Consider the following 24,532-nt stretch of genomic DNA (forward strand, 5'->3'; position numbering starts at 1 on the left):
TCGTTATTGGGGGGGGGGGGGTATTTGGGGTAGGCTCCATTATTCTTATTTGCACCACATTCCCCGCTACGTCATACATGGGGTCTAACTGTGCCAAGATAAATGTTTAATGTGAAGCTATAATATAATTTAGTATTCCCATGCAGTTTTTTAGTAAGCATTGATGTTTTTGGGTGTTTATTTATATTTTTTGCTTTATCCAGACTAAGCTATAAAATAAATACATGAATGATAGAATGTATGTTGAATCTAATCATCTTTTGTTGCACCAACTTTCTGTTCTTCATGCCACAGGCCATTATTTCGCTCTCACCTCCTTATTTGTTTTCCGTTCCATTTTTGTTTGCCGAAGGTGATGACATTTTGCTGCAAACAGAAGAGGCTGTGCTTATTTTTAGTAAACTCTCTAACCTCTTAGTTATTTTAATGCTTTTTGTTTCTTCATGAAAATCCATTTATTCCTCGTGAGGCATTGACTGGTTGAAGAGAGTGTAACGGATCACCTGGCACCCCGACTGAGTACCTCCGTTAATGGATGCTCCTAGCGCTTCCTGAGGACTCCAAGCACTCTGGCAGACACCATAATCACCGAATCCGAGAAACCTTTAAATTCTCCCAAGCGTATGAATGCTGTAGACCATTGAATAGGAACCATACGAATAGGCTTGTACTCCTAGCAGTCAACTGGAACAGCATACATTAAATCCTTCCCCCAATAATGAGACGACACATCACTTTGAGGGTAAAACAGCAACTCAGGACTGGCTCATCCAGCCTGGCTTTTATTACACTAATCCACATACAGGCCACACCCAGGGGGAGGCATAAAATAACCAATCACATACATGGTTCAGCCCACACATCCCCTCCCCTCAGATAACATTAAACTCAATTATCCGGTACACTTTTTCAGCCAAGTTCTGGATGTACCCCAAAACCCGGGGGTACACCTTTAAATCCAGCATCGCTGGATAGTCCTTATTCAGGGGGACAACATATCCAAAATTCAAGTAATTCGGATGAATGGTTCGTGAGATATGGGGTTACAAAGATTTGACCGACCGCATGGGTAAAGTATCCGAAAACAGTTCCATGCATTTTGGCCCTGCGGTCGGTCACAAACAAGGGAATGAAAACAGGCGAATTGCCTGTGTTATAGAGCCTGGAGAGGGTTTGAATGAATTCCCTTGTTTATGGGGCTCTTTCTACCGAACGGCGGGTCATTCGGTAGTTTCCACACGAATTTCTGGAAGTATGGAGGTCTCAGCGGTGTTTGCCTAGTCAAGTGTCCGATTTTAGTTCCAGACACTCGACGGCAAAACACCGCTGTTCGGTAGTTTAAGATGGCCGCCGCCACGTGTTTGTTTCCCGAATGGCGGCCACCCAGAGGACAAAGACCACACTGCACTGATTGCCAATTACCTGTTTGCAACATTGTTGCAAACGGTAATTGGAGGCACACTCATTCCTGGGTGGTCTGGTTGTTCGGTAGTTTCACTCAATATACTGAATGGAGTGATTCTACCGAACAATCAGATGAATGTTGCATATAAATCACCCAGGATACACTTAACACATCTATAAATACATATATAATATTACAGGCAGTACACTCGAATATGCTTCTCAGTCTTAAAGGGACAGTAGTCCCAAAAGTCCCAATATGTCCATAGATGCTGTTAAAAGGGCCAGTAGCAGCAATATACAGTACAATATGCCCCAAATAACCCAGGGGCCATAGTCAGTAGGTAGGAGGCTAGCAAACAGGCTTCTCCAGGGCCCAGTGGCGAGGTTGGTTTCGCCACAGAGAGGCCACATCAATCACAGCAGGGTCTGTTTAACAGGCTCTACAATACGAGCGCCGAGGAAAGTCTATGCCGTGCTCAGCTTTTGGCAAAATGGCAAAAAGAAAAATTAAAAAATCAGATGATATTATTATGACCCCAAAATGATCAACTTATTGCATTGTAGTGGTTACCCTTTCTTAATAGTTATTTATAAGAAATATATGAGCCGATGAGAAGGGAATGATAAATGTTCGCATACTGTAACGAGCACATGATATCTGGATTTAAAACGTGCAATTGGCTCTGTAAGTGCCATCAGCTGCTGATATAAAATTTCAGATCAACTATTTCCACCATTGCCAAAAATGGCAAATATGTATTAACACATTTTGCCGTAAAAGGGGCATTTGATAAAGTAGCCCAACCTGGTAATGTCTTGCCACGGGTAACAGTATTGCAAGACGGAGGCTTATAGCTGTGCATATTCACTTCTAAATAACACAGAGTCTATTTTTTCAATAGAGGAAATAGCTTGTACTTGCAAAGAGTATTAAGAAAGTGCAGTAAATTCAAACATCTTTTTCAGCCACTTCTGACCGAGAAACTATATGATCTTTATATTATATAAGTGATAAGTGCTATCCGAATTTTGTATTGTTTGTATACTATATTATATTATATAGACCTTCAAGCATGCTTTGACACTTGGTAGACAACAGGTTAATATTTAAATGGACAGTTATTCATTTTGTGTCCCTGTGTTATCTCCCTGTTTGATACTGCTGGTTTATCAATACTATATTTAGCAATATAGTATATCACAATATGTATTTGTGAGTATGTTGGTGTGATCATTTCTGTTGCATAGTTAGACATCTCAAGATCTGTTCTGCAAAATATTAGAACTTGGATACATAGCACAAATAAATCTTGTGATATACATAGATGAGACTATCTGATGGCAAGTTGTTTTCAATCAATGATTCCCATCATTCTTCCCACTTACATGCAATAGCAGTGAGTATCTAATTTCCAGTAACATTGAGTTGATTAGTGAGATGCCCCTCCGTGGGAGGGTATCCTCGTCATAGAAAATGTAATGGGGTAAGCTTGCAAGCCTGGCAGTGCTCTGCTGGTATAGTTGAAAAGTACTGGTGGACCTGCCTGTGTAGGAAGGTAATAACCTGCATAGGGGTATATCTTCCCAATCCCTTTCAATACATGTTTTGTTCTAGGGTGCATTATTCCCAGAAAATGCATGCAACATTGCCCCTCATGCCCGCCGGGAAGTCTAGATTTCCCCACAATGGAAGCAATGGGCCGAGGTTCGTACTAAGGAAATGCTGGGCTCCAAACCTCCTCCATGCCAACATGGTTGCTAAGACAAACTGGTTCGGCCTAGCCGCCCTCAATCCCCCTCCACATCCAATCCAGAATCGTCTCATCCTGCAGTGCCACCCACTGCTTAGTGGGTTTCTCCATGCCACCACCAGAGACAGGTGTGGAGAATGCATAGTACTTTTCGATATCTAGTAGAGCCATCCACCCATGTGTTTCAGCAGAGTCAGTTGAGCATAAGAAATTATTTAGATTTATAGCCCCGTATGAACTGCCTTATCAACAATCAGAGCTCCTTCAAAAACTGTGGGGGAAGACGAATTGGAATTGTTTGAAAAAGGTTTAGGAGATGTGGAAGGATCGTCATCTTGACTAAGTTGGACGGTCCCATCCATGATAATGGCTTCAAATTCCAATCTCGAAATTCGTGTTGTATACGGTCAAGGAACGAGTCAAAATTCAACTTGAACAGTTGGGATCGATCCAAGGTAATTCATAATCCAAGGTACCTCTTCAAGAGGAACCAACGAAAAGGGAACGACTGCCTGAGCTGCATTGCCACTGGTCCTAAGTCCATGACACTGAGTATTTCTGATTTATCGTCAAATTAAATAAGGCGGCAATAGTCCGGAACACTCCATCAGTGTGTGAGGGTACCGGCCGGCGAGGACAACATGAAGAGAAGGTCATCGGCGTACATCAGGATCTTATGGCACATTGTATTTGGAATTTGTTTGGCTTTTGGTCACCTATATTATCAAAGTGCATTTTTTCCCCAAAAAGGTTATGGAAATTCTATCAACTTACAACCTGACAAAAGTATAATTCATTGTTCTCCAGGCTCATATCAGTTATTAGGATTACCAGGGTAAATCTTAAGGGGATTATGTTGAGTGAGTCCACTGAGTGGAAAATCCAAATAAACCTAGTTCAACTTTACCTGGCTTGGCAGTTGAACAATGGGAGTCTGTCAAATTTTGGGATCTCCCCATTAAAAGAACAAACCAGACACCTTACCCACTTAATTGGAATAAAGTTCTTCAATGGTTTAAACCATTAATGAACAGATAAACGTCAAAGTCTTAAATTGGGCATCTGTCAGCACTGCTTAGCTATTTCCATTTGAGTCCGATGCTCCAATCAGGAAGCCCCAGACTAAAACGCTGAGAACGTCAGCTGACGCTGTCAGCCTAACAGTATTCCCCATTCAAAATACAGAGTAAGAAATGTAAAAACTCAATAGAATGTATTTCATTGACCTGAGAAGGAAGCAAGGTTGACCCAACCAGGATCTCGAACCATGAGGTTTGAACATGTGCTACAAGTAATGATTTAAAGGGACATAATTCCAGATTGGCTAAAAGTTCCATTGTAATGCATTATGGAGATCATGCATTTAACTGACTTTAAATAGATGTACGTAACACATTACAAAATAAATAAATTAAAAATATAATTAGAAAGTAAGGATATTATAATGTTTTTTTTCTAAGATTCCCCAATTTGCTTCAAATCCCCAGGGTCTGCAGAGTCCATCAAACTGGTACATGGAAAATTTATAAAATCATGCTATAGGTTTTACCTATAGAAAGCACATACATCTAAATCAAAATAAAAAAGACTAAGCATCAAATGGCAAAACAGAAATCTCAAATAAAGTTTATCATGTCAAAGAAGGACCATATGTTGTATAATATTTAGAGTAGACCTTCATTGCTCGGCTCGATGTTAAAGTCCCGTTCAGAAAACCAAACATGCACAAAACAGGTGGGCCCTTAATAATGAATGTCTCTTCTTTTATTCAGTATGCAGGTTAATGTTACCAGCTGCATTTTAAATGCTCTGTTTTATGTTTTATTCTGGTATTTTTGTGTAAAAATGCCATAACCTGCCTTCTGCCCATAAAACTCTTGCTGGTCTTGTGATATTGAGTTTTTCATGCAGCACAGGGTTGATGCTCCAAACCTAATAGTTTTTGTCAATTTCCACCTGTTCCCACCCCTCCTGATGCTTCATTGCAAGCCAATTAGGCAGGAGTAGTTGCAGACACCTTGGGAAATGTGTAGACACTTTGTGAATGGAGAGAGGATAGGACGTTTTCATGCTACCTCCTTCCAAGAAGTGGAAAAAATGTTCAATTTTTTTTAAATCATTGATCGAATGAGCAGTGAAGCAGAAAAGACACATCTGCTGAGTATGAAAAATGCAAGGGAAAAAAATCTATTAACCGTACTGCTGTCAGCTAGCATCTTGGCAAGAGCCACCTGCATTCTAACTAACATAAGTCATATACATAATTAGCAGCACAGTTATAGCCAAGAGGTGCTTGAAGTTAATGTACTTGATAGTTTCGTACATTTCTATCAGTGGATTACAAGATCTTATAAAGACAGTAATTCTGTACGTTTACAAAGCTAAATTGGTCTTAGCTTATTTCCAATTGAAAATTGAAAGAAACCACTACCACCTGGCTAATCCAATTCACTTAAAGGGCACTTGAGGCATCATGAACTGTTTGGTGCATTGTGTAGGTTAGTGTTATGTTGCATAGTTGTTTCCAATTTTGTGTGTGTTTTTTTTGTAATGATTAATTTTGCTCATATTCAGTAGTACAAAGGACACCGCATTGCCCTGGTCCTCAAGGTGGGACTGGACCTGAGATAGGCCAAACCCCACTTTGTAGTTTACAAAGTTGACTATAGTCCAGAAACTTTTCGACCCCCTGAGGGTCTTTTTCAAGCTTTGCTCCAATAAACCTTTTTTGGTTACACCTTGAGTGTCTGGACCATTGTCTACATTCTAAGCAAGTTTTGCCCATAAACATATCCTGTCTGCCCCTCACCTTCCATTTTGCTGTGTTAAATGTTTTTACTTTGAAAAGTACTGCTGTATATGATGTCATCACAATCTGCAGGGGAGAGCGAACAATTTAACTATGACTCCCAAAAACTCTTGCTGTGCCTACAAACTAGATCTAACCAGAAAAGCTGTGAACTGTGGTAAAGTAAGCATCAGGGACGGTGCTTCCTATAGGCAAACTAGGCAGTTGCCTAGGGCGCTCTGTGAGAGCCCACAGGGCTGAATCCCCCATAATGCAGACTGAATCCCCCATGAGATTATGCTGGCTGTGTTTACCCCTTGGAGAACATAGAGACCCCGCCTCCGCCTGTGATGCAGCTGCCGGTGCCCTCCCCTCACTGTTGCAGCCCCTCCTCCTTGTAATTTGGCTAGCTAAACTTCTTTCATCAGCACATAGGAGTTACGAACGTAACCCCGCCTCTGCCCGCCAACTAACCCCGCCCATCCCACAGCTAACTCCGCCCACAAATAGGCTAACTCCGTCACTGCCTCCAGAAGTCCTTTGAAGAGGCGGCTAGTGGGAGGGAGAAGGTTCCAGGTGCTGCTTCTGATTTTAATAGAAATTGGACATTTTATAATTATGGTCAAAAATACCTCCCTGTCTGTCACACATCTAGGAAGGTTTTCTTCCACTTCCTTTAGCTCCACAGAGCTACCAGAGGAGACAGACATGCTGTACTAGCGTGCACCTGCCTTCTCCCTTTCTCAATGCTCTGAGCTAGGGGAACATGGGAAAGCTGTGATCGAGTGCGCATGCGCTCAACTGCAGCCCCAGAACAGAGGCTTCTCAGCGAGAAGCCTCTAATTGGACAGCTTGCAGAATATAAAGCATATTTTCTTTGGGGTATATCTACTAAATTGTTCAAAGAAATCAGTGGAATGTTTCCTTTTGGAGTTTAGTGAATAAACTTGTAGAACAATCTCATGAGGGGGCAGCAAAATGGACCTATGCCTATGGCGGCAGCATTCCTTGCACCGGCCCTGTCACGCATCCTTCACTTGCTGGTTTGATGACAGCTCATTGTAAATCATAGACTGCCAGGCATTGTGTAGGAAATGCACGGACTTCAAAAATGACTATCTTTTATACTATTTTATACTATACTCTGACTATCCTTTTTGCGTTAAAAAAAAAAAAAAAGGGTAAAATCCATCCCTCTAATAGTGTACTGTGATAAATCAACAACTAAATTGCTAAATTTTATATAAAATAGCCAAACTGATCAAGTATTTCTGACTCAGTAGCTTTTTCCCAGCGGCACTATTTTGGCCCACGTTTAGCAATTTGGCGCGCCAGTTCAACACAATTATGAATTGATTTAAGTTTTTTTCTCTCCGTGCAAGAACGTTTCAGCTAAGAGAGGACGTGTCTGCAGACCTATATTGCATACCTTGGATGTAAATTTCCCTGGGCAGAATTAATCACACTGCGTAGCTTTGAGCATGCAATCCACTGATGTTGGTGATCAAAATAGAATTAAGGTGAGCCATCTGCCTGAGGTGTGGTCTGGAATAAGAGATAACAAGCATCAAAGTAATTCCCCAAGCACCATAAGTACCAAACTACTCACATGGGTCCTAGTTCAGTGTGTCTCCCTGTCATTGTGTGACTGCATTTAAAAAGCTAGGATTGTCTGACTGCTGTTAGCTATTTCCTTGTGCAGTTAGAGCTCATTGCAGAACGCTGGAAACCTGTTGATTGTCAAAGAAATCTTAAAGGGACATGCATCATTTTATGACAGCCGTCTCATTCAAAAGCTAAAGCTTTGAGGCCTCACTCTGCAGTCTGAGAAAAAGCAGGTTAACTATAATTGTGATGTATTGTGAACCATTTTAATGTTCATATTATAAATTATCAGATAGAATAAAAAAAACACTGCAGAGGAGACTTCTTATACTTTTCCAGAAATCAGATAACGTCAAAACGTCTTTGGGGGCAAATGAATAAGGTACCCAGCGATGTATTCACACCGCCATACCAGCGATAAATAGTATGCGGAAGACCAAGAAATGACTTCCATTCATAAATGTGGAGGGTTGCCTGAAAATGATTACCACTCCTCTAAAATAGACATCCTTTTACACAGGGGACAGAGCCAGGTGGTGAGTGACTACACAAAACACACTCACCAGAACATAATGTCTTCCCTCCCAAAACTTTATAATACCACCACCAAGCATCTCTGAGCTTCTTCAAGTTGAAGAAAAAAAAAAAATGTTAACTAAACATGATATTTTAGGAAGATTTATTATTTAGCATACCAAAATACTAAAATTAATTACACTTGCCAACATCAAGGATGTATTATGACACATATCTGAACGCTCATTACAGAAAACCAGAAAAGACGTTGGAAGCATACTCTATGTGCAAGTTTAACTCTGTGTTCAGTTCAGGTGCGTTTCGTTTTACTTTTGTATCTGGGGTTAATATCAAGAACAATGAGGAATTCATGCAGAAATTAAAGAGAAAGGAGAAGCAATATCCTTCCAGCCAGAGACCTGACATTGACCTTTCAAGTCTAGCGTCTTCTGAACACACGTGGAGCATGCACGAATCACTGACTCTTGAGGTATATATTGATTTGTGTTTTAAGCAATTTTGAATTGTCACTGTCCATTCAGGTGCTACCGTACAGCCACATGCAGCATTGCTTCATTTTGCTGCGAGATTCAGGGCAGTTCTACACCTATATCCAAGAGTGATGCAGATCAGCCAATTGGACAGATAATGAGGAAGTGGAACGTCTTTGTTACGAGGGCTCAAGCTTGAAAACAGCTGAGGCAAAGAACACCATAGCATTAGGAATACAAACCTGGATTCCTAACACTAGTCTCCTAGTGCTACTTAAGATTCAGCCTCCCCCCTGTTGAACTGGAATAATGGAGAATAAAATGTTATACTTTTAGCTTTTCTGACTACTGATACTCTCTCTGTGCTGGTGCTCAATCTGCCCCCTGCAATGTCGCTTCCATGATGAATGTCCACTCCAATGTTTCTCATAGAGGAGCATCGGGGACCAGGTGCGCATGCATCCATTGAAATGCTTCTCATATGAAATAATTTAATGCAATGCTTTTCTATGAGCTTCATTTGGTCATATGACCAAGTTTGACTCAATTGTTCCAGAGGAATAAAGCCACTAGAGGTGTTTTTTGAGTTTCTACAAAAAGGACCGGGCACTGCACCCAAACCACTTCATTGTAATGAAGTGGTCTGGGTGCTTTCAGTGATCCTTAAGAACTCTACTCGACTCTTTGCACTATAACCACTACAATAAACTGTAGCAGTTATAGTGCATGGAATGTCTCTTCAAAGTACCTGAAATTCTGTGCCCACTGTTAACCTTGGTTTGTTAATTTGTGGGTCTGTATGGAGTTGCTGATTGGTTAAGACAGTACCTAAAAAAAAACCAACCAATCGTCGTATATTATAAATAAATAAACGTTTCTAATTTTCTAATTAAAAAGCACTGTGTGCTAGCAGTATGGCCTTTAACTACAAAGTTCAATACCAGCTTAATGAGAAAATAGAGCAGTTTGTTAAATTAACATTGATACATGTAACCAATAGAACATCTTTATTTATAACGATTTCCCTTGTTCAGAGTATGTTCCGTACCTTCCAAATGTATGAGATTTAACAGGAGTTTCCCGAACTAGGGCTTCTGTGTTTGGGGACAACAGAAAAAAAGCTCCCCAACAAAAGTGGCCTTAATTGTGATCACTGCTATGCGTGCTTATTGCAGCTCACACTGTGTGGTATGAGTGGTGGCTCAGTATACATTCCCATTGCATTACCAGGGTAGCTGTACACATCACTGGGGGGTGCCCCTCTCCGCATCACCAACCTCTTGTTTCATATCTCCCATAGCTGCGAATTACGCTTAACTGCAAGAAAACCACATGCAGAATTTACTTTACCAATAATTTTGGGGGTTATATGTAATTTTTAGCTATGGGAGGTATGAAACATACCCCTGAATAATGGAATACAAACATAGTCAAAGGAAGTGTCTAGGTTTGTGCCGGTGCTTGAATATATATAGGGTTATTTACTAAAGTCATACTTTTTAAGTGAAAAGTTAAGGCCAAAATAGGTGATCCAGAAAAAATTATGTAAAAATGCAGCTCAGCTGCTTTGGTCTTAAATAAACACTATAGTGCCAGGACAAAACTGTATTCCTGGCACTATCGCTCCCTCCTCCCTTGCACCTCTCCCCTGGTGAATATAGGGTTAAATCCCCTTTATTTACTTACCTGATCCCAGCTCCGATGTCCCGCGAGAAGCGGGCGCTAATGCGCATTGCGCAGCAAGTGTCGCACGCGCCTTAGACCTCCCCATAGAAAAACATTGAATCAATGCTTTCCTATTGGGAAAAATCTGACGCTGGAGGTCCTCATTCAGAGTGTGAGGAAATCCAGCGTCAGTTACCGGACCAAAGGTCCGTTTCGATCCAGGAAGCGCCCCCAGTGACTGACTATCTCTGGAACTGCAATGTTTTACATTGCAACACTAAGTGCAAAAGGGACACTGCACCCAGACCACCTCAGTTAGCGGAAGTGTCCTGAGTGTCTATATTGTTCCTTTAAATTTCTAATTCTTACTCTAGTGAATAACTGTGACAGTATCACAATTGATGACAGTGTATCTTTAAAGAGGAAGTTGTGTGCCATTCCAAAATAGAAAAGGTGACGGTGCACAAGCAGAAACAATATCACCATATACCCATAGACCACGTCTGCAGTCTTCAACACACAATTCTGGATATGAAACCACGGCTCAGTTGCAAATCTGAGGGCAAAATAGCTGAGATGGGAACTGTCTTTAGCTCTGTATTTTGGATTTGATTTTGCAACACAGACAACATAATTTACTAAAGTACAGATTGTTAGAAATCCACAGTGAATTTTAAATTACAGGCCAACATACTCAAACTGAAAACGTCTCAATTTTTGGCTAATTTTTCCAGTTTGGCTATTGCAGCGTATCCCAATCGGTGTTCCGCCAAAAGTTTAAAAAATAAAATGGCCGCGGGCGGTGAGGGAGCAGCTCCCTCGTGTGCACAGCAGAAATGCTGGAGCCGGAATATGACGTCACTCTGGCATCACTAAGAGGCACACAAGGGGAGATGAGCAGGGAGATCACTGCTCCCTCGCCGTCCACACTCCAGCCACTCAGCAGCCCCACTGGACCCCAAGGACTCCATGCCAGCACTCCTAAAGGTGGAGGGGCTGGGTGGAGTAAAAAAAATTAAAAAAAATTGTATATGTGTCTGTTAGGGAGTTTGTATGTGTTTGTGTGTCTGTCAAAGAGTATATGTGTGCTTGTCAGTCAGTGTGTGTTTGTCAGTTAGAATGTATCTGTTCTTGTCAATGAGAGTGTATATGTGTTTGTATGTGTGTCTGTAAAAGAGTATGTGTGTCTGTCAAAGAGTATGTGCGTCAGTGCGTATCTGTGTGTCAAGGTTTGTGTATGTGTCACTGTGTGTATCTAAGTGTGTGTGTGTATGTGCCAGTGTGTATCTGTGGCTGCAAGTGTGTGTATCTGAGTATGTGTGTATTTGTGAGTCAAGATGTGTGTGTCAGTGTGTATCCGTGTGCCTGTGTGTGTGTTTATCTGTGTGTCAGATACACACACACACACACACACACACAGATACACACTGACACAGAGATACACACCGGCACATACAAACACAGATACTCACACTTTGAAACATAGATACAGACACAGATACAGATACACACTGTGTGTATCTGTGTGTCAGTGTGTATCTGTGCCACTATCTGCCAGTGTGTGTGTGTATCTCTGTGTCAGATTCATACACACTGGCACATACAAACACAGATACACACACATGCAAACACAGTTACACACACCTTGACACACAGATACTAGATACACACAAAGATACACACTGTGTGTCAAGGTGTGTATATCTGTGTGCCAGTGTGTGTGTATCTGTGTGTCAGATATACACACACTGGCACATACAGGCACAGATATACACATCTTGACACACACCGGCGCAAATTTTTCCACGATGTTGATACACTATGTCAAAATGTTCCACAGGAAAAATGAATTGTGAACCCCTGGGCTATTGTAGTAACAAAATGTAATAATCGTTAAAATTGAGTGCAGGGTCAGCCAAAAGTGGATCCTCTGCTGATGTACAACTACTTCTCCCATAATGCTTGGCCAGCCTTATAATTTTGGACTGCCGACGAAATCATTTTTGAATTATGGATGCTGCAATTCAACATTTTGAGGGCCACAATATGTCATTCTTGCTGCATATTTGTTTTTCTTTCTGCACAGATTGGTGCGGACTCAGTCTTTATATCTGGTGTCATCATGTCCATTCATCGCTCTCAAATCACAGTTGTCGTTTAATGTTTTCTTGGTGGGGGGTTCATGACTGCTACCCTGGCTTGGGGCCCAGCGGAGGCTTTATCCAGCTCCAATCCTCTTGCCGCTGGACAATGCACCACGTTGCACTGCCTACCCGTCTGGTACTAAGAGGGTTAACACGTACACACTCACTTTCTTTCTCTGCTTTTTGGGTTTCTTCCCAGTCTTCCAGTAGTTGCCATGGCAATCGCTGAGCTGGGACTTGTTTCCTAGCAACGGTTATTTGGTGGGGGGCACCCAAACATAACTTTAGAGGAAGGGGCTGCCATACTACCCACCCCTACCCATGAATAAATATGTGTTGCTCTTTTCTGTAAAAGACTAAGCATTTTATTTTAAAAAGCACTTTTAACGATAGTGGGGCATGACTATGGGAAGCGATACAGGGAGTTTTCCCACAGGAAAAGTGGGAAATGAAGCCATCATGTTTGTATTTATTGCATAAAATACAACACATTTAGTTCAATGAGTTACTAGAGCAAGGTAGGCAACCTTTGGCAATCCAGATGTTGTGGACTACATCCCCCATAATGCTTTTACACCCATAATGCTGGCAAAGCATCATGGGAGGTGTAGTCCAAAACATCTGGAGTGCCGAATGTTGCCTATGCCTCTACTAGAGCAATGCAGACAACCTGCTTTGTAGGATTAGGTCATATCTGGCTGGCTTTCTCATACGAATTGTTCACAGACTACAACTCCCATCATGCACTATGAGAGTTCTTTTTTTTTATCTGCATAGCTTTATTTGCCAGAGGCTGCCCTTTCTGCATCACTGTCAAATGCAGTAACATGATATGTATGTATATGGATACTATAGGCATCCAGACCACTTCATCTCATTGAAGTGTCCCTGTTCCCCTAGGCCCTGCTTAGAGAAACTGCAATGTTTATGTTGCAGTTTTAGGACCGTTCTAGTGGCTGTCTACCAGACAGCCTTTTGAGGCAATTCCTGCAGTTTCACTGAGTTTGATTCCTGCGTGAGGACATCCCGCGTCAAGCAATAACCCCATAATAAAGCATTGATTCAATCATCCTTGCATTCCTAACACGAAAGTGTCCTTTTAAAGGGACACTCTAAGCACCAAAACATCTTTAGATTGGGCAAGCATTTTTGCCTCTGGAGTTTCACTGCTCCGTTACCTGACATTTAAACGCAGTAATCCCACGGGCAGCATAAAGTAAAGCCAGGCAAAAATGGTAGTCAGGAAAGCAGATTAAAGTGGGGAGACGGCTTCCTTATTATCCACTTTCACCACAATTTGTTCCATCTGAGAAAGCTATTGGCAGCCCGGAGCGAAGCATATCAAAGTGGTTTATTCAGCTGGTTATTATGCATGCAGATCCACGTTTCCCATTCAATTGAGCTGCCTGGGTCACGGTAAGCTACTTGTGCTAAGCCGCGACAAGTGGAATTAGACGGGTGGCTGTTGGGAACCTCTCTAGACATCTCTCACCTGTAAAAGAGTGATGAGACTGTACCTACTGGATTGTAAATCCACAGATGTGCAATTCAGACAGCTATCTGCTTTATTTTCATTTTTTTTTTTTTATTCTTTATTTAGCATTGACATGCCTTGGCATGCTCAAAACATTAAATCGTACATATATGAACAATGTGAACATGTGCAGTAGATTATTGCCATTGAACATCAAAATTGAATAGCATATATTACATGTGATATCCCTGGATGGTACAGTTTCATCTGGAGTCCATGTTAATTTTTGATAAACAAGTAACAAAAGTAGAGAAGTATATGTATCCCACATCTCTGACTCTAGGCCGAAGTTTGGGGTGTATTCTATACTTTTTGATTCCCTTACTCCTGCCTATATCTAGGGTGATTTTCTTTCCTAGTGGCTAGGTTTCACCTCCGACCCCGGGTCCGAAAATAGTTGCTGCATGTTGCGTAGACCCTCACTAGGGCCTGACCCTGTGTATCTGTAGCTCAGTGGAGTCCAGGGGCCCGGACGTAGTGTCTATGTATCTCTAAAGCAGGGTTGTCGGGTGTGATTTTATTTATCAAATGTTAACAGGTTACCCCTGAAGATATAGGTAGAGAGTGTAGACACATAGAGAAAATGGATAGGAAACGTAAGGAGAGAACAGAAATAGAAGAGGAGGAAGGGAGCGAGGCCGAGGGGACAGGGAAGGCGAGGAGCGCGCCCCAACGCTCTCTAAGTACCTAGGGGGCAGTTTTCCCATGGTTCCCATATTCTTTGAAATGTCTTTTGGGTACCCCTTACCCTGGCCGTCAGGTCGTCCAGCTATCTGCTTTAATAGAACACTGTGTTTGGTTGGAGTAAGCTTTGCTGGTACAAAAACTCAGCTGTGATCCCACACACTCCGTCCAATCATGCACTCAGCGCTTTCACTCACTCCGTCCAATCACGCACTCAGCGCTTTCACTCACTCCGTCCAATCATGCACTCAGCGCTTTCACTCACTCTGTCCAGTCACACACTCAGTGCTATCACTCACTCCTTATAGTCACACACTCAGCATTATCACTCACTCCATCCAGTCACACACTCGGTGCTATCACTCACTCCTTATAGTCACACACTCAGCATTATCACTCCCTCCATCCAGTCACACACTTAGTATTATCACTCACTCCATCCAGTCACACACTCAGTACTATCACTCACTCCATCCAGTCACACACTCAGTCACACACTCAGTACTATCACTTACTCCAGTCACACACTCCGCACTAACACTCACTCCATCCAGTCACACACTCAGTATTAACACTCACTTCATCCAGTCACACACTCAGTATTATCACTCACTCCATCCAGTCACACACTCAGTACTATCACTCACTCCACCCAGTCACACACTCAGCACTATGACTGACTCCGTCCAGTCACACACTGTCAGGGTACCTGAAGTCTCTACCTCTGGGAGAGGTAGAGACTTAGACGTCTATCCATCCGGACGGTCTGTTTCCCCTGTTCCTCGCGGTCCACCCAGTCACATAAACGCCGGCCGCGAGGGAGTCACTTCCTTTTGTAGCATGACGTCCGGAAGTCGACGTCATGACGCCAACCCGGAACGACCTGTCACTCAATTGTGTGGAGACTAATCAGGACTCGTCGGAGGCGTGTCTACCCTTCTGAGCCAGGGTATTTAACAGTGCTTCTCTCATTTGCTCATTGCCCTGTCGTGGTTCTAGCCTGCCTAGTCACACAGTGCTCTGGTATTTTCAGTTATCCCTTTGGTTCCGACCCGGCTTGTTTGACTTACTCTGTTTACCTCTGTTATCCTTGACCCGGCTTGTTCCTCGCTTACCTGTCCTCTCGTTCCCTCGACCTCGGCTTGTCTCTGACCATTCTCTATATTCTCCGTACGTTAGTCCGGCCATTCTAAGGTCCGGTATACGTATCCTGTACCTGTTTGTACTCTGCGTGTTGGATCCCTGTCCCGATCCTGACATTACGACAGGGCCAATGGATCCTGCAAGTACAAACAGTCAGCTTGGCCCCTCTGATCCTAGGTTCGAAGCCATGGAACACAGAATGGATCAAATGGCCCTAGCGCTACAGGCGTTATTATCTCGTGCCAATAATCCACCAGAGGAGACACGTACTACTTCTATCTCTCCTGTAAGTTCTGGCCTAGAGGTAGCCACTGTAGGTGCCTCCTCCCGCATTACCCCACCAGTACGTTATGGTGGTTCACCTGAGAAGTGTCGTGGTTTTTTAAACCAGATTAGTATCCACTTTGAGTTGCAACCTCGTTCCTATCCTACAGATAGGGCAAAGATGGATTTATTATCACCTTACTCATTGAGAAAGCTCTGAGATGGGCCAACCCACTATGGGAGAACGATAACCCGTTAGTATATAATTATAATGCCTTTGTAGCTGCCTTTAGAAGAACTTTTGACCCCCCTGGTAGAAAGGTCAATGCAGCCAGATTACTGTTGCGCCTGAGACAGGAGAACCGAACACTTGTGGATTATGCACTAGAGTTCAGGTCTCTGGCGTCAGAAGTTAAGTGGAATGAGCAGGCTTATATAGATGTATTTTTGAACAGGCTATCAGACGTAATCCTTGATGAGGTTGCTACTAGAGAACTCCCTGAAAATTTGGAGGATTTAATTTCGTTCATTTCTCGTATTGATGAGCGTTTAAGAGAGAGACAAAACACTCGAGAGAGGAACCTTAGACCTTCCTTTAAATTAGCTCCCGCATTTCAAAGCCCTGATTCCACTACCTCACTGTTTCCTGAACCTATGCAGATAGGCAATACTTGCCTCTCAGAAGAAGAGAGACAGTACAGAAGAAGAGAGGGATTATGCATGTATTGTGGAGTCAGAGGTCACTTACGCCTGAATTGTCCTAATCGCTCGGGAAACGCTCGCACCTAAGTTTCTCTAGAGGACAGGCCTTGGGTGTTTCTATTTTGTCCTCTACTCATATTTATAAAGATCACAGGCTTCTGCTACCAGTTTCTTTAACTTGGGAGAAGGGAGTACTAAAGACTATGGCTTTGATAGATTCCGGAGCTGCTGAGAATTTTATCGACCAAGCCTTTGCTACTAAACACACTATCCCATCCCAGTTAAGGGATACACCCTTGGCCGTTGAGGCCATAGATGGTAGACCTTTACTTGAGCCTGTTATCTTCCGTGAGACCATACCCGTTAACTTAACTGTTGGTATCTTACACGAGGAAAAGTTATCACTTATGCTCATTTCGTCCCCTTCTGTCCCCATAGTCCTGGGGTACCCTTGGTTAAAAAGACATAACCCTATTATCGATTGGGAGTTAGGGGAGATACTCTCATGTGGTCAGGGCTGCCAGGAGAGGTGTTTACGCAGGGTTTCTCCATTGGCTGTAATAAACACACCAGGTACTTCCACTCAGTCTACAGAGAGACAGATACCGTTTCTCTACCAGGACTTAAAAGCAGTATTCGACAAGAAGAATGCTGATACCTTACCTCCACACAGGTCATTTGATTGTAAAATTAAGCTTCTACCTGGTACTATGCCTCCGAGGGGCAATGTATATCCTCTATCCACTCAAGAGAACTCAGTTCTAGAGGAATATATTCGTGAGAATCTAGAAAAAGGATTCATTAGGAGATCCTCTTCTCCCGCCGGGGCTGGTTTTTTTTTTGTTAAAAAGAAAGATGGTACTCTGAGACCTTGTATTGATTACCGAGGTTTGAATAAGATAACCATCAGAAATGCCTATCCGATTCCTTTTATTACCGAGCTGTTTGATCGTTTAAAGGGCTCTAAAATTTTCACCAAGTTAGATCTCAGAGGGGCGTATAACTTGGTGAGAATCCAGCATGGACACGAGTGGATGACAACGTTCAATACCCGTTATGGTCACTATGAATACACGGTTATGCCATTTGGTCTTTGTAATGCTCCGGCAGTATTTCAGGATTTGATTAATGAAGTTCTTAGGGAGTTTCAACATGATTGTGTTATTGTATACCTGGATGACATACTTATACACTCTAGGGACATTGAGACCCACCACAGACAAGTCAGAAAGGTATTGCACAAACTTCTGCAACATGGCTTATACTGTAAATTGGAGAAATGCAGTTTTGACCAGTCTCAGATAGACTTTCTTGGTTACGTGATTTCTGGGGAAGGCTTTAAGATGGATCCTGACAAGCTCCAATCTATTTTAGATTGGCCATTGCCTAAGGGACTCAAGGCGATTCAGAGGTTTATTGGTTTCTCTAATTATTATAGGCGCTTTATTAAGGGTTACTCTTCTATTATTGCGCCTATTACCAATATGACCAAACAAGGGGCTGATACTAAGACCTGGTCTACTAAGGCCCTTGTTGCTTTCAAGACTCTCAAGGAACTTTTTGCTTCTGCCCCAATTTTAGTCCATCCTGATACGACTCTGCTGTTCCTACTCGAGGTCGATGCCTCTGAGACGGGAGTAGGTGCTGTTCTGTCACAAAGGTTAGGGGTGGACAAACCGTTACACCCTTGTGGTTTTTTCTCTAAGAAACTATCTGGCCCTGAAAGCAGATATGACATCGGTGACAGGGAACTGTTAGCGGTCATTATGGCTCTAAAGGAGTGGAGACATTTATTAGAAGGGACCTTACATCCTGTTACGATTCTAACGGACCACAAGAACTTGTCCTATATTGGGGAGGCTAAGCGCCTATCCGCCAGGCAAGCTCGTTGGTCCTTATTCCTGACTCACTTCAATTATGTGCTTACTTATAGACCTGGTTCTAAGAACTCTAAAGCCGATGCTTTATCTCGCCAATATGAACCGTCCACTATAGCTGAGCCAGTTCTTTCCTCGATAGTTCCTAAATGTAATATCATCGCTAACACGAATCTCAGGATTCATTCTCCGTTGCTTGCTGAGATCATGAAGTTACAACATCTAGCTCCTAAACAGACTCCTGGGGATAGACACTTCGTTCCTCCTGCTCTCCAACTGGAAATGTTACGGTGTTTCCACAACAGCAAGGTAGCTGGGCATCCTGGCATTCGCAAGACGTATGCTTTAATCTCCAAAGATTTCTGGTGGCCTGCTTTACGTAAGGATGTTAAGGATTTCATCGGTACGTGTGAGGTTTGTACTAAGACTAAGCAACCTCATACGCTCCCATGTGGATTTCTGCATCCCTTAGAGGTTCCAGAGAAGCCATGGTCCTGTTTAGCTATGGACTTCATTGTCGATTTACCTATCTCTAAAAAACAGACTGTTATCCTCACCGTGGTTGACAGATTCACCAAGATGGCTCACTTCGTTCCTCTGCCTAAACTCCCGTCTTCCCCCGAATTGGCAGAGATATTCGCAAGGGAGATTTTTCGTTTACATGGGATACCCTCCCAAATTGTGTCTGACAGAGGTTCCCAATTTGTTTCCCGTTTTTGGAGGTCCTTCTGCTCTCAACTGGGTATCAAATTGAATTTCTCTTCTGCCTATCATCCTCAGTCTAACGGAGCTGCTGAACGCACCAACCAAAAGATTGAACAATATTTACGTTGTTTTGTTTCTGAACACCAGGACGATTGGGTTGGTTTGATTCCTTGGGCGGAGTTTGCACACAACAATCTCGTTTGTGATTCTACTCATTCAAGCCCCTTCTTCATGAATTATGGCTTTCATCCATCTATTCTTCCCTCGGCTTCTCCTTCCCAAGGGTTACCGTCGGTTGATGTTCATGTTGCCAATTTGAGGAAGTTGTGGGATCAGACTCGACAAATTCTTCTGCACAATTCTATGCTGGTTAAGAAACACGCTGATAAACGTAGAAGGGCGGCTCCGGTGTTTGTTCCAGGTGATAGAGTATGGTTGAGTACAAGAAACATTCGTTTAAAAGTGCCTTCCATGAAGTTCGCTCCTCGTTATATTGGACCTTACAGGGTGCTGACTCGAATTAACCCAGTTGCGTATCGTCTAGCTCTTCCATCTGCCTTACGCATCCCTAACTCATTTCATGTTTCATTGCTGAAACCACTAGTCTGTAACAGATTTTCCTCCACGGTCTCCTCCCCTCGCCCTGTTCAGGTGGAGGGTCAGGAGGAGTATGAGGTTACCGCTATCATCGATTCTCGAATCTCCCGGGGGAGAGTACAATATCTGGTCGATTGGAAGGGATATGGTCCTGAGGAGAGGAGTTGGGTGCCTCAAGAGGATGTTCATGCTCCTCGTCTCTGCAGGGCGTTTCACTTCCGCTTCCCATCTCGTCCCGGTTCATTCCGCCCGGTGGGCGTTTCTGAGAGGGGGGTACTGTCAGGGTACCTGAAGTCTCTACCTCTGGGAGAGGTAGAGACTTAGACGTCTATCCATCCGGACGGTCTGTTTCCCCTGTTCCTCGCGGTCCACCCGGTCACATAAACGCCGGCCGTGAGGGAGTCACTTCCTTTTGTAGCATGACGTCCGGAAGTCGACGTCATGACGCCAACCCGGAACGACCTGTCACTCAATTGTGTGGAGACTAATCAGGACTCGTCGGAGGCGTGTCTACCCTTCTGAGCCAGGGTATTTAACAGTGCTTCTCTCATTTGCTCATTGCCCTGTCGTGGTTCTAGCCTGCCTAGTCACACAGTGCTCTGGTATTTTCAGTTATCCCTTTGGTTCCGACCCGGCTTGTTTGACTTACTCTGTTTACCTCTGTTATCCTTGACCCGGCTTGTTCCTCGCTTACCTGTCCTCTCGTTCCCTCGACCTCGGCTTGTCTCTGACCATTCTCTATATTCTCCGTACGTTAGTCAGGCCATTCTAAGGTCCGGTATACGTATCCTGTACCTGTTTGTACTCTGCGTGTTGGATCCCTGTCCCGATCCTGACACACACTCAGCACTATCACTCACTCCGTCCAGTCACACACACACTCAGGACTATCACTCGCTCCACCCAGTCACACACTCATGGGGAACCATTCACAATTCACAAGCCGTGGACTTACCACGTGAACATTTTGCTATGCAGTCTGATCCCACTGGCCCTTGGCCACTTATACACCATGGTTACATAGGACTGTCCTATTACTACACAAGCCTCTGGTTCTGGTCTGCCATTGATCATTGGTCCCATCAGAATGCCCTCTTTGGGTGCCTGATCTTTTCACAGATTCACTGGACTCCACCAAAGATAACAGCTCTGGTTGTGAGGGGCCTCCATGAGCTGGTAGGAAGATCAAAAATATCTCTGTGCTCGGCCTTACGCCCTCTCACCTCCTTGAGGAAGTATTGTGGTCTGCACCAATTGGGTTTAGACCACTTTAAGAGCTCTGTCGTGTTCTCTTTACACTTATTGATGACTCAGAGCACCACAACCAGAGCGCTGAGCCATTGACAGAGTGTCAGAACCACGAGGGAGCCTTTTAAATGGTTTTGGTGCAGTCCACAATGCTTCCCCACCGGGCCACCAGGAAAAGATGAGCAGGAGGGAGAAAACACACACTCAGACACTACACACATCACTCAGCCACCACACACAAACACTTACAGAAAGAGAACCCTGGGTTTTAGATGGAGCCCCAGTCTGGCACACTGCCTAGGGCCCTGGGCAACCTTAACCCAGCTCTAGGGTAGTGCCAAGGTCTAAATTCCATCTGTCTTTTAAGGTGGGTGTAGACTGGATTATCCAGAAAGCTAATTGGCAATATTATATTGATATTAACCCTGCCTAACATGTGACAGCTATGTTAATTTATATGGAGTGGAAGAAGAAGTGACATGAATATTTAAATAGTTTTGGACCGAGTGCTATAGTTTCATATGAAACTGTTCGGGATTAGAAGGGAAGTCTCGCTTGGTGTGTGGTGTGCGGGGGGTGACAGAGCTGCTTTAATACATGATTCTTTTCATGGTAACCCAGTCGGCATTTTTCTGGGAGAGAAGGTGCTGTTATATGACATGGCCACGTGACAACTAATCACAGTAATGAGAGTGTCAGTTCTCACTGTGAGAATTGCAGCGATTTGAAAAACTAATTGCAAGAAAAAAACCAAAAATGGGCTTAAATAGCCTGTGTGTAAATGTTCTCCAATGCAGCTGTAGTCACAGCTCGGCTATTACGGCCTAAATCTTGCAATACGTTTTTTTCAGTTCACTAAATAATGGGTGAGGTGTGTGTTTGTAGGGTGGTTATTCTGTGATGCATATTATTTTTTCTTATTTGTTCATTTTTGCTGGAAAATGAGAGTAACCCTAATTTAGAACACAAATTTATCATAAAACGTTTAAAGATACTAGGAGTATTATTACTGTGGAGCTCTGTTATACATTCAGACACACCATCAATATGGAGCTACTAGAAAAGAGGGACATTGGGAAAGAAAAAGAGGGATTTGGGCCCAAATCGAGACTATCCCTCCTAAATAGGGACACTTGGGAGGTATGAGGCTGCATACAGTGCAACATGCATACCTCCCAACTCTAAAGGGGGTGGGTCAGTGATGCCCAAAAGGGCAGACCTGCCCTGAAAGAGGCGTTTCCTCCCGAGTTAATGGCAGGTCAGCCTGCGTGAATGCACCTCAGACTGCCTGTCCATCACTCAGGCCGCCCGCTGAGGGCAGGACACACAGGGAGCACTGTTTCACTAAATATGGCGTGAGCGCGCCTGATCATGCGCCTGTGATATGAATGTTTGGGACAGTTCCCTGGTCTCCCCAAATGTAGGACACCAGGGAACTATGGTGGGAAAATCTGGACTTTTCCACTCAAATCGGTATGGTAGGGAGACATTAAATGCCTCTTTGGCCCTACATCCAAAAATGGTGTGTGGGGGGAATAAAAAGCATTTCTGCTGCCATGTTGTCAATGGAGGAATATATAGGAACATGCCATTGGTTTTTATAGTAACATCGTGATTATTCTACTTTTAGAACTTTGCTCTATGTTTGCTGTTTATACATAACCCTCGTGTGTTCTCTCTCTATTATGAACTATGAAACAAGTTATCTTGAAAAATACACGATGCAGTGAGCAGACAGAATTGAGGACAGGCTGCTGAGAGATAATTGATCACTTCTGGGTAACTGAATTCCCAGCTATAGTTCAATCACAGCTGCCATTTTTCTCCGCTAGCCAACAGTGACCAATCAGACTAGGCCATGTGTTCCTTGTACAGTTTTAAGACTACAGCTCCCACAAACTCCAGCCAGCCTCTGGGGTTCGGAATCGCAGTTCTCAAAGTGGAGAGATGTTACTTATCCTAGATCTTTAGCACAGTGCAGGGGAATGGAAAATCTGCAAAGCGGTATGACCTGTCTAGATGAGTGAATTACTGAAGAATTAAAATGACAAATACATACGTGACAGAAGTACGGTAATGATTTTTTTTCTATGTCTGCAGAAAAGTGGTGTTTCATTACCATTCTAGAAGATGGATAGTAAATATAAGATGAGCTAACACTTTGTCTTTCTCCCTTTTCACCCCTCTCTTTTCCTCTTTTACTTTCTCCCCTTCTACCTTTTCTCGTTCTTACTTTCTCCATTATCTTTTGTTGTCTGTTTTTCCTCCCTTGTAATCTCTTGCTTCTCGCACTCTCTCTTCCCCTGTTCTATCTTTTTCCCTCTTTCTCTTATTTTTTTCAGGACTGGGTTTTTCTCACGAGATTTTGCTTCTTGTCTGATTATGGACGTCTTGAATTCAGATTTAAATACCCGGAGGTAAGAATTGTACAAATTTAAAAATCTGACCACAGGCTCCATAATCTGGCCGTGTAAGGCTGCTTTATCAACTTGGGTATTTTACGCTGTGTTGTGGGACTGTCTGATGACGGTATGTACTATAAATGAATAATTATTTTGCAGTAACATATTACGGAGCTTCTTTTCTTGAACTCCTGGGAATTCAGAGCAATGTACTTGTTACTTTGGCACAGGTTCTGTGTGCTGTCTTCTCTACTTGTTATCTTGACTCTCTATTACTGTTAATTGACTCTCCCCTTCTCTAATAAATTTTTTTTATATTTGAAAACACAAATTACTGTAAACTTGGCTTCCTGAGACTAGTTTAGTATAAAGGTTACCCAGACACCCCCACCTTTCATACACTATGATGGGTAGGGTGCAGTTCTTTATGAAGGGTTTTCTTTTCCAAAATCCTCTGTTGTTCTTTTTTATTTTTTTTAAATGGACACTGTAGTCACGAAAACAACTTTAGCCTAATGAACCTGTTTTTTTGTATAGATCATACCTCTGAAGTGTCACTGCTCTGTTCTCTGTCATTTATGAGTTAAATCGCTTTTGTTTGTTAAATAACTGTCACTCACACAGCCTGCATGAAAGCAAAATTATCTCATATTCAATCAGATGTTAACTTACTTTAAACATTTTTTTTATCTCCTGCTCTGTAAATTGAGCTTTATTACATACAGGAGACTCCAGCAAGGTCTAGCAAGCTATTTACAGTGCAGACTATAAGAAATATTACATTAAAAAAATGTGCAATAAAGGAAGTGTAAACATTAGATGACTCTTTACAGGAAGTGGTTAAAAGGCTGTGTAAATCACATGCAGAGAGGTGTAACTAGGGCTGTGTAAACAAATTGATTTAACTCTTAAATGGCAGAGAATTGAGCAATAAAACTGTATGAATGATTGATCTATACCAGTGGTCCCCAACCCAGTCCTCATGGACCACCTTATTGCAAGAAAAAGG

The 24,532-nt window shown here is 42.9% G+C and overlaps 1 protein-coding gene across 1 annotated transcript in view; it reads left to right on the forward strand.

The window, feature by feature from the left end:
- TMEM145 (transmembrane protein 145) overlaps positions 1-24,532 on the forward strand; it is a 64,937-nt gene that overhangs the window by 21,327 nt on the left and 19,078 nt on the right. Inside the window, exon 2 of the mRNA XM_063436619.1 lies at positions 23,464-23,538. Within this exon, the coding sequence (XP_063292689.1) occupies positions 23,464-23,538 (75 nt within the window). The remainder of the gene's footprint in view (positions 1-23,463; positions 23,539-24,532) is intronic.

This window comes from Pelobates fuscus, chromosome 11 (assembly GCF_036172605.1).
Source record: "Pelobates fuscus isolate aPelFus1 chromosome 11, aPelFus1.pri, whole genome shotgun sequence".
In the NCBI taxonomy this organism is placed as follows: domain Eukaryota; kingdom Metazoa; phylum Chordata; class Amphibia; order Anura; family Pelobatidae; genus Pelobates; species Pelobates fuscus.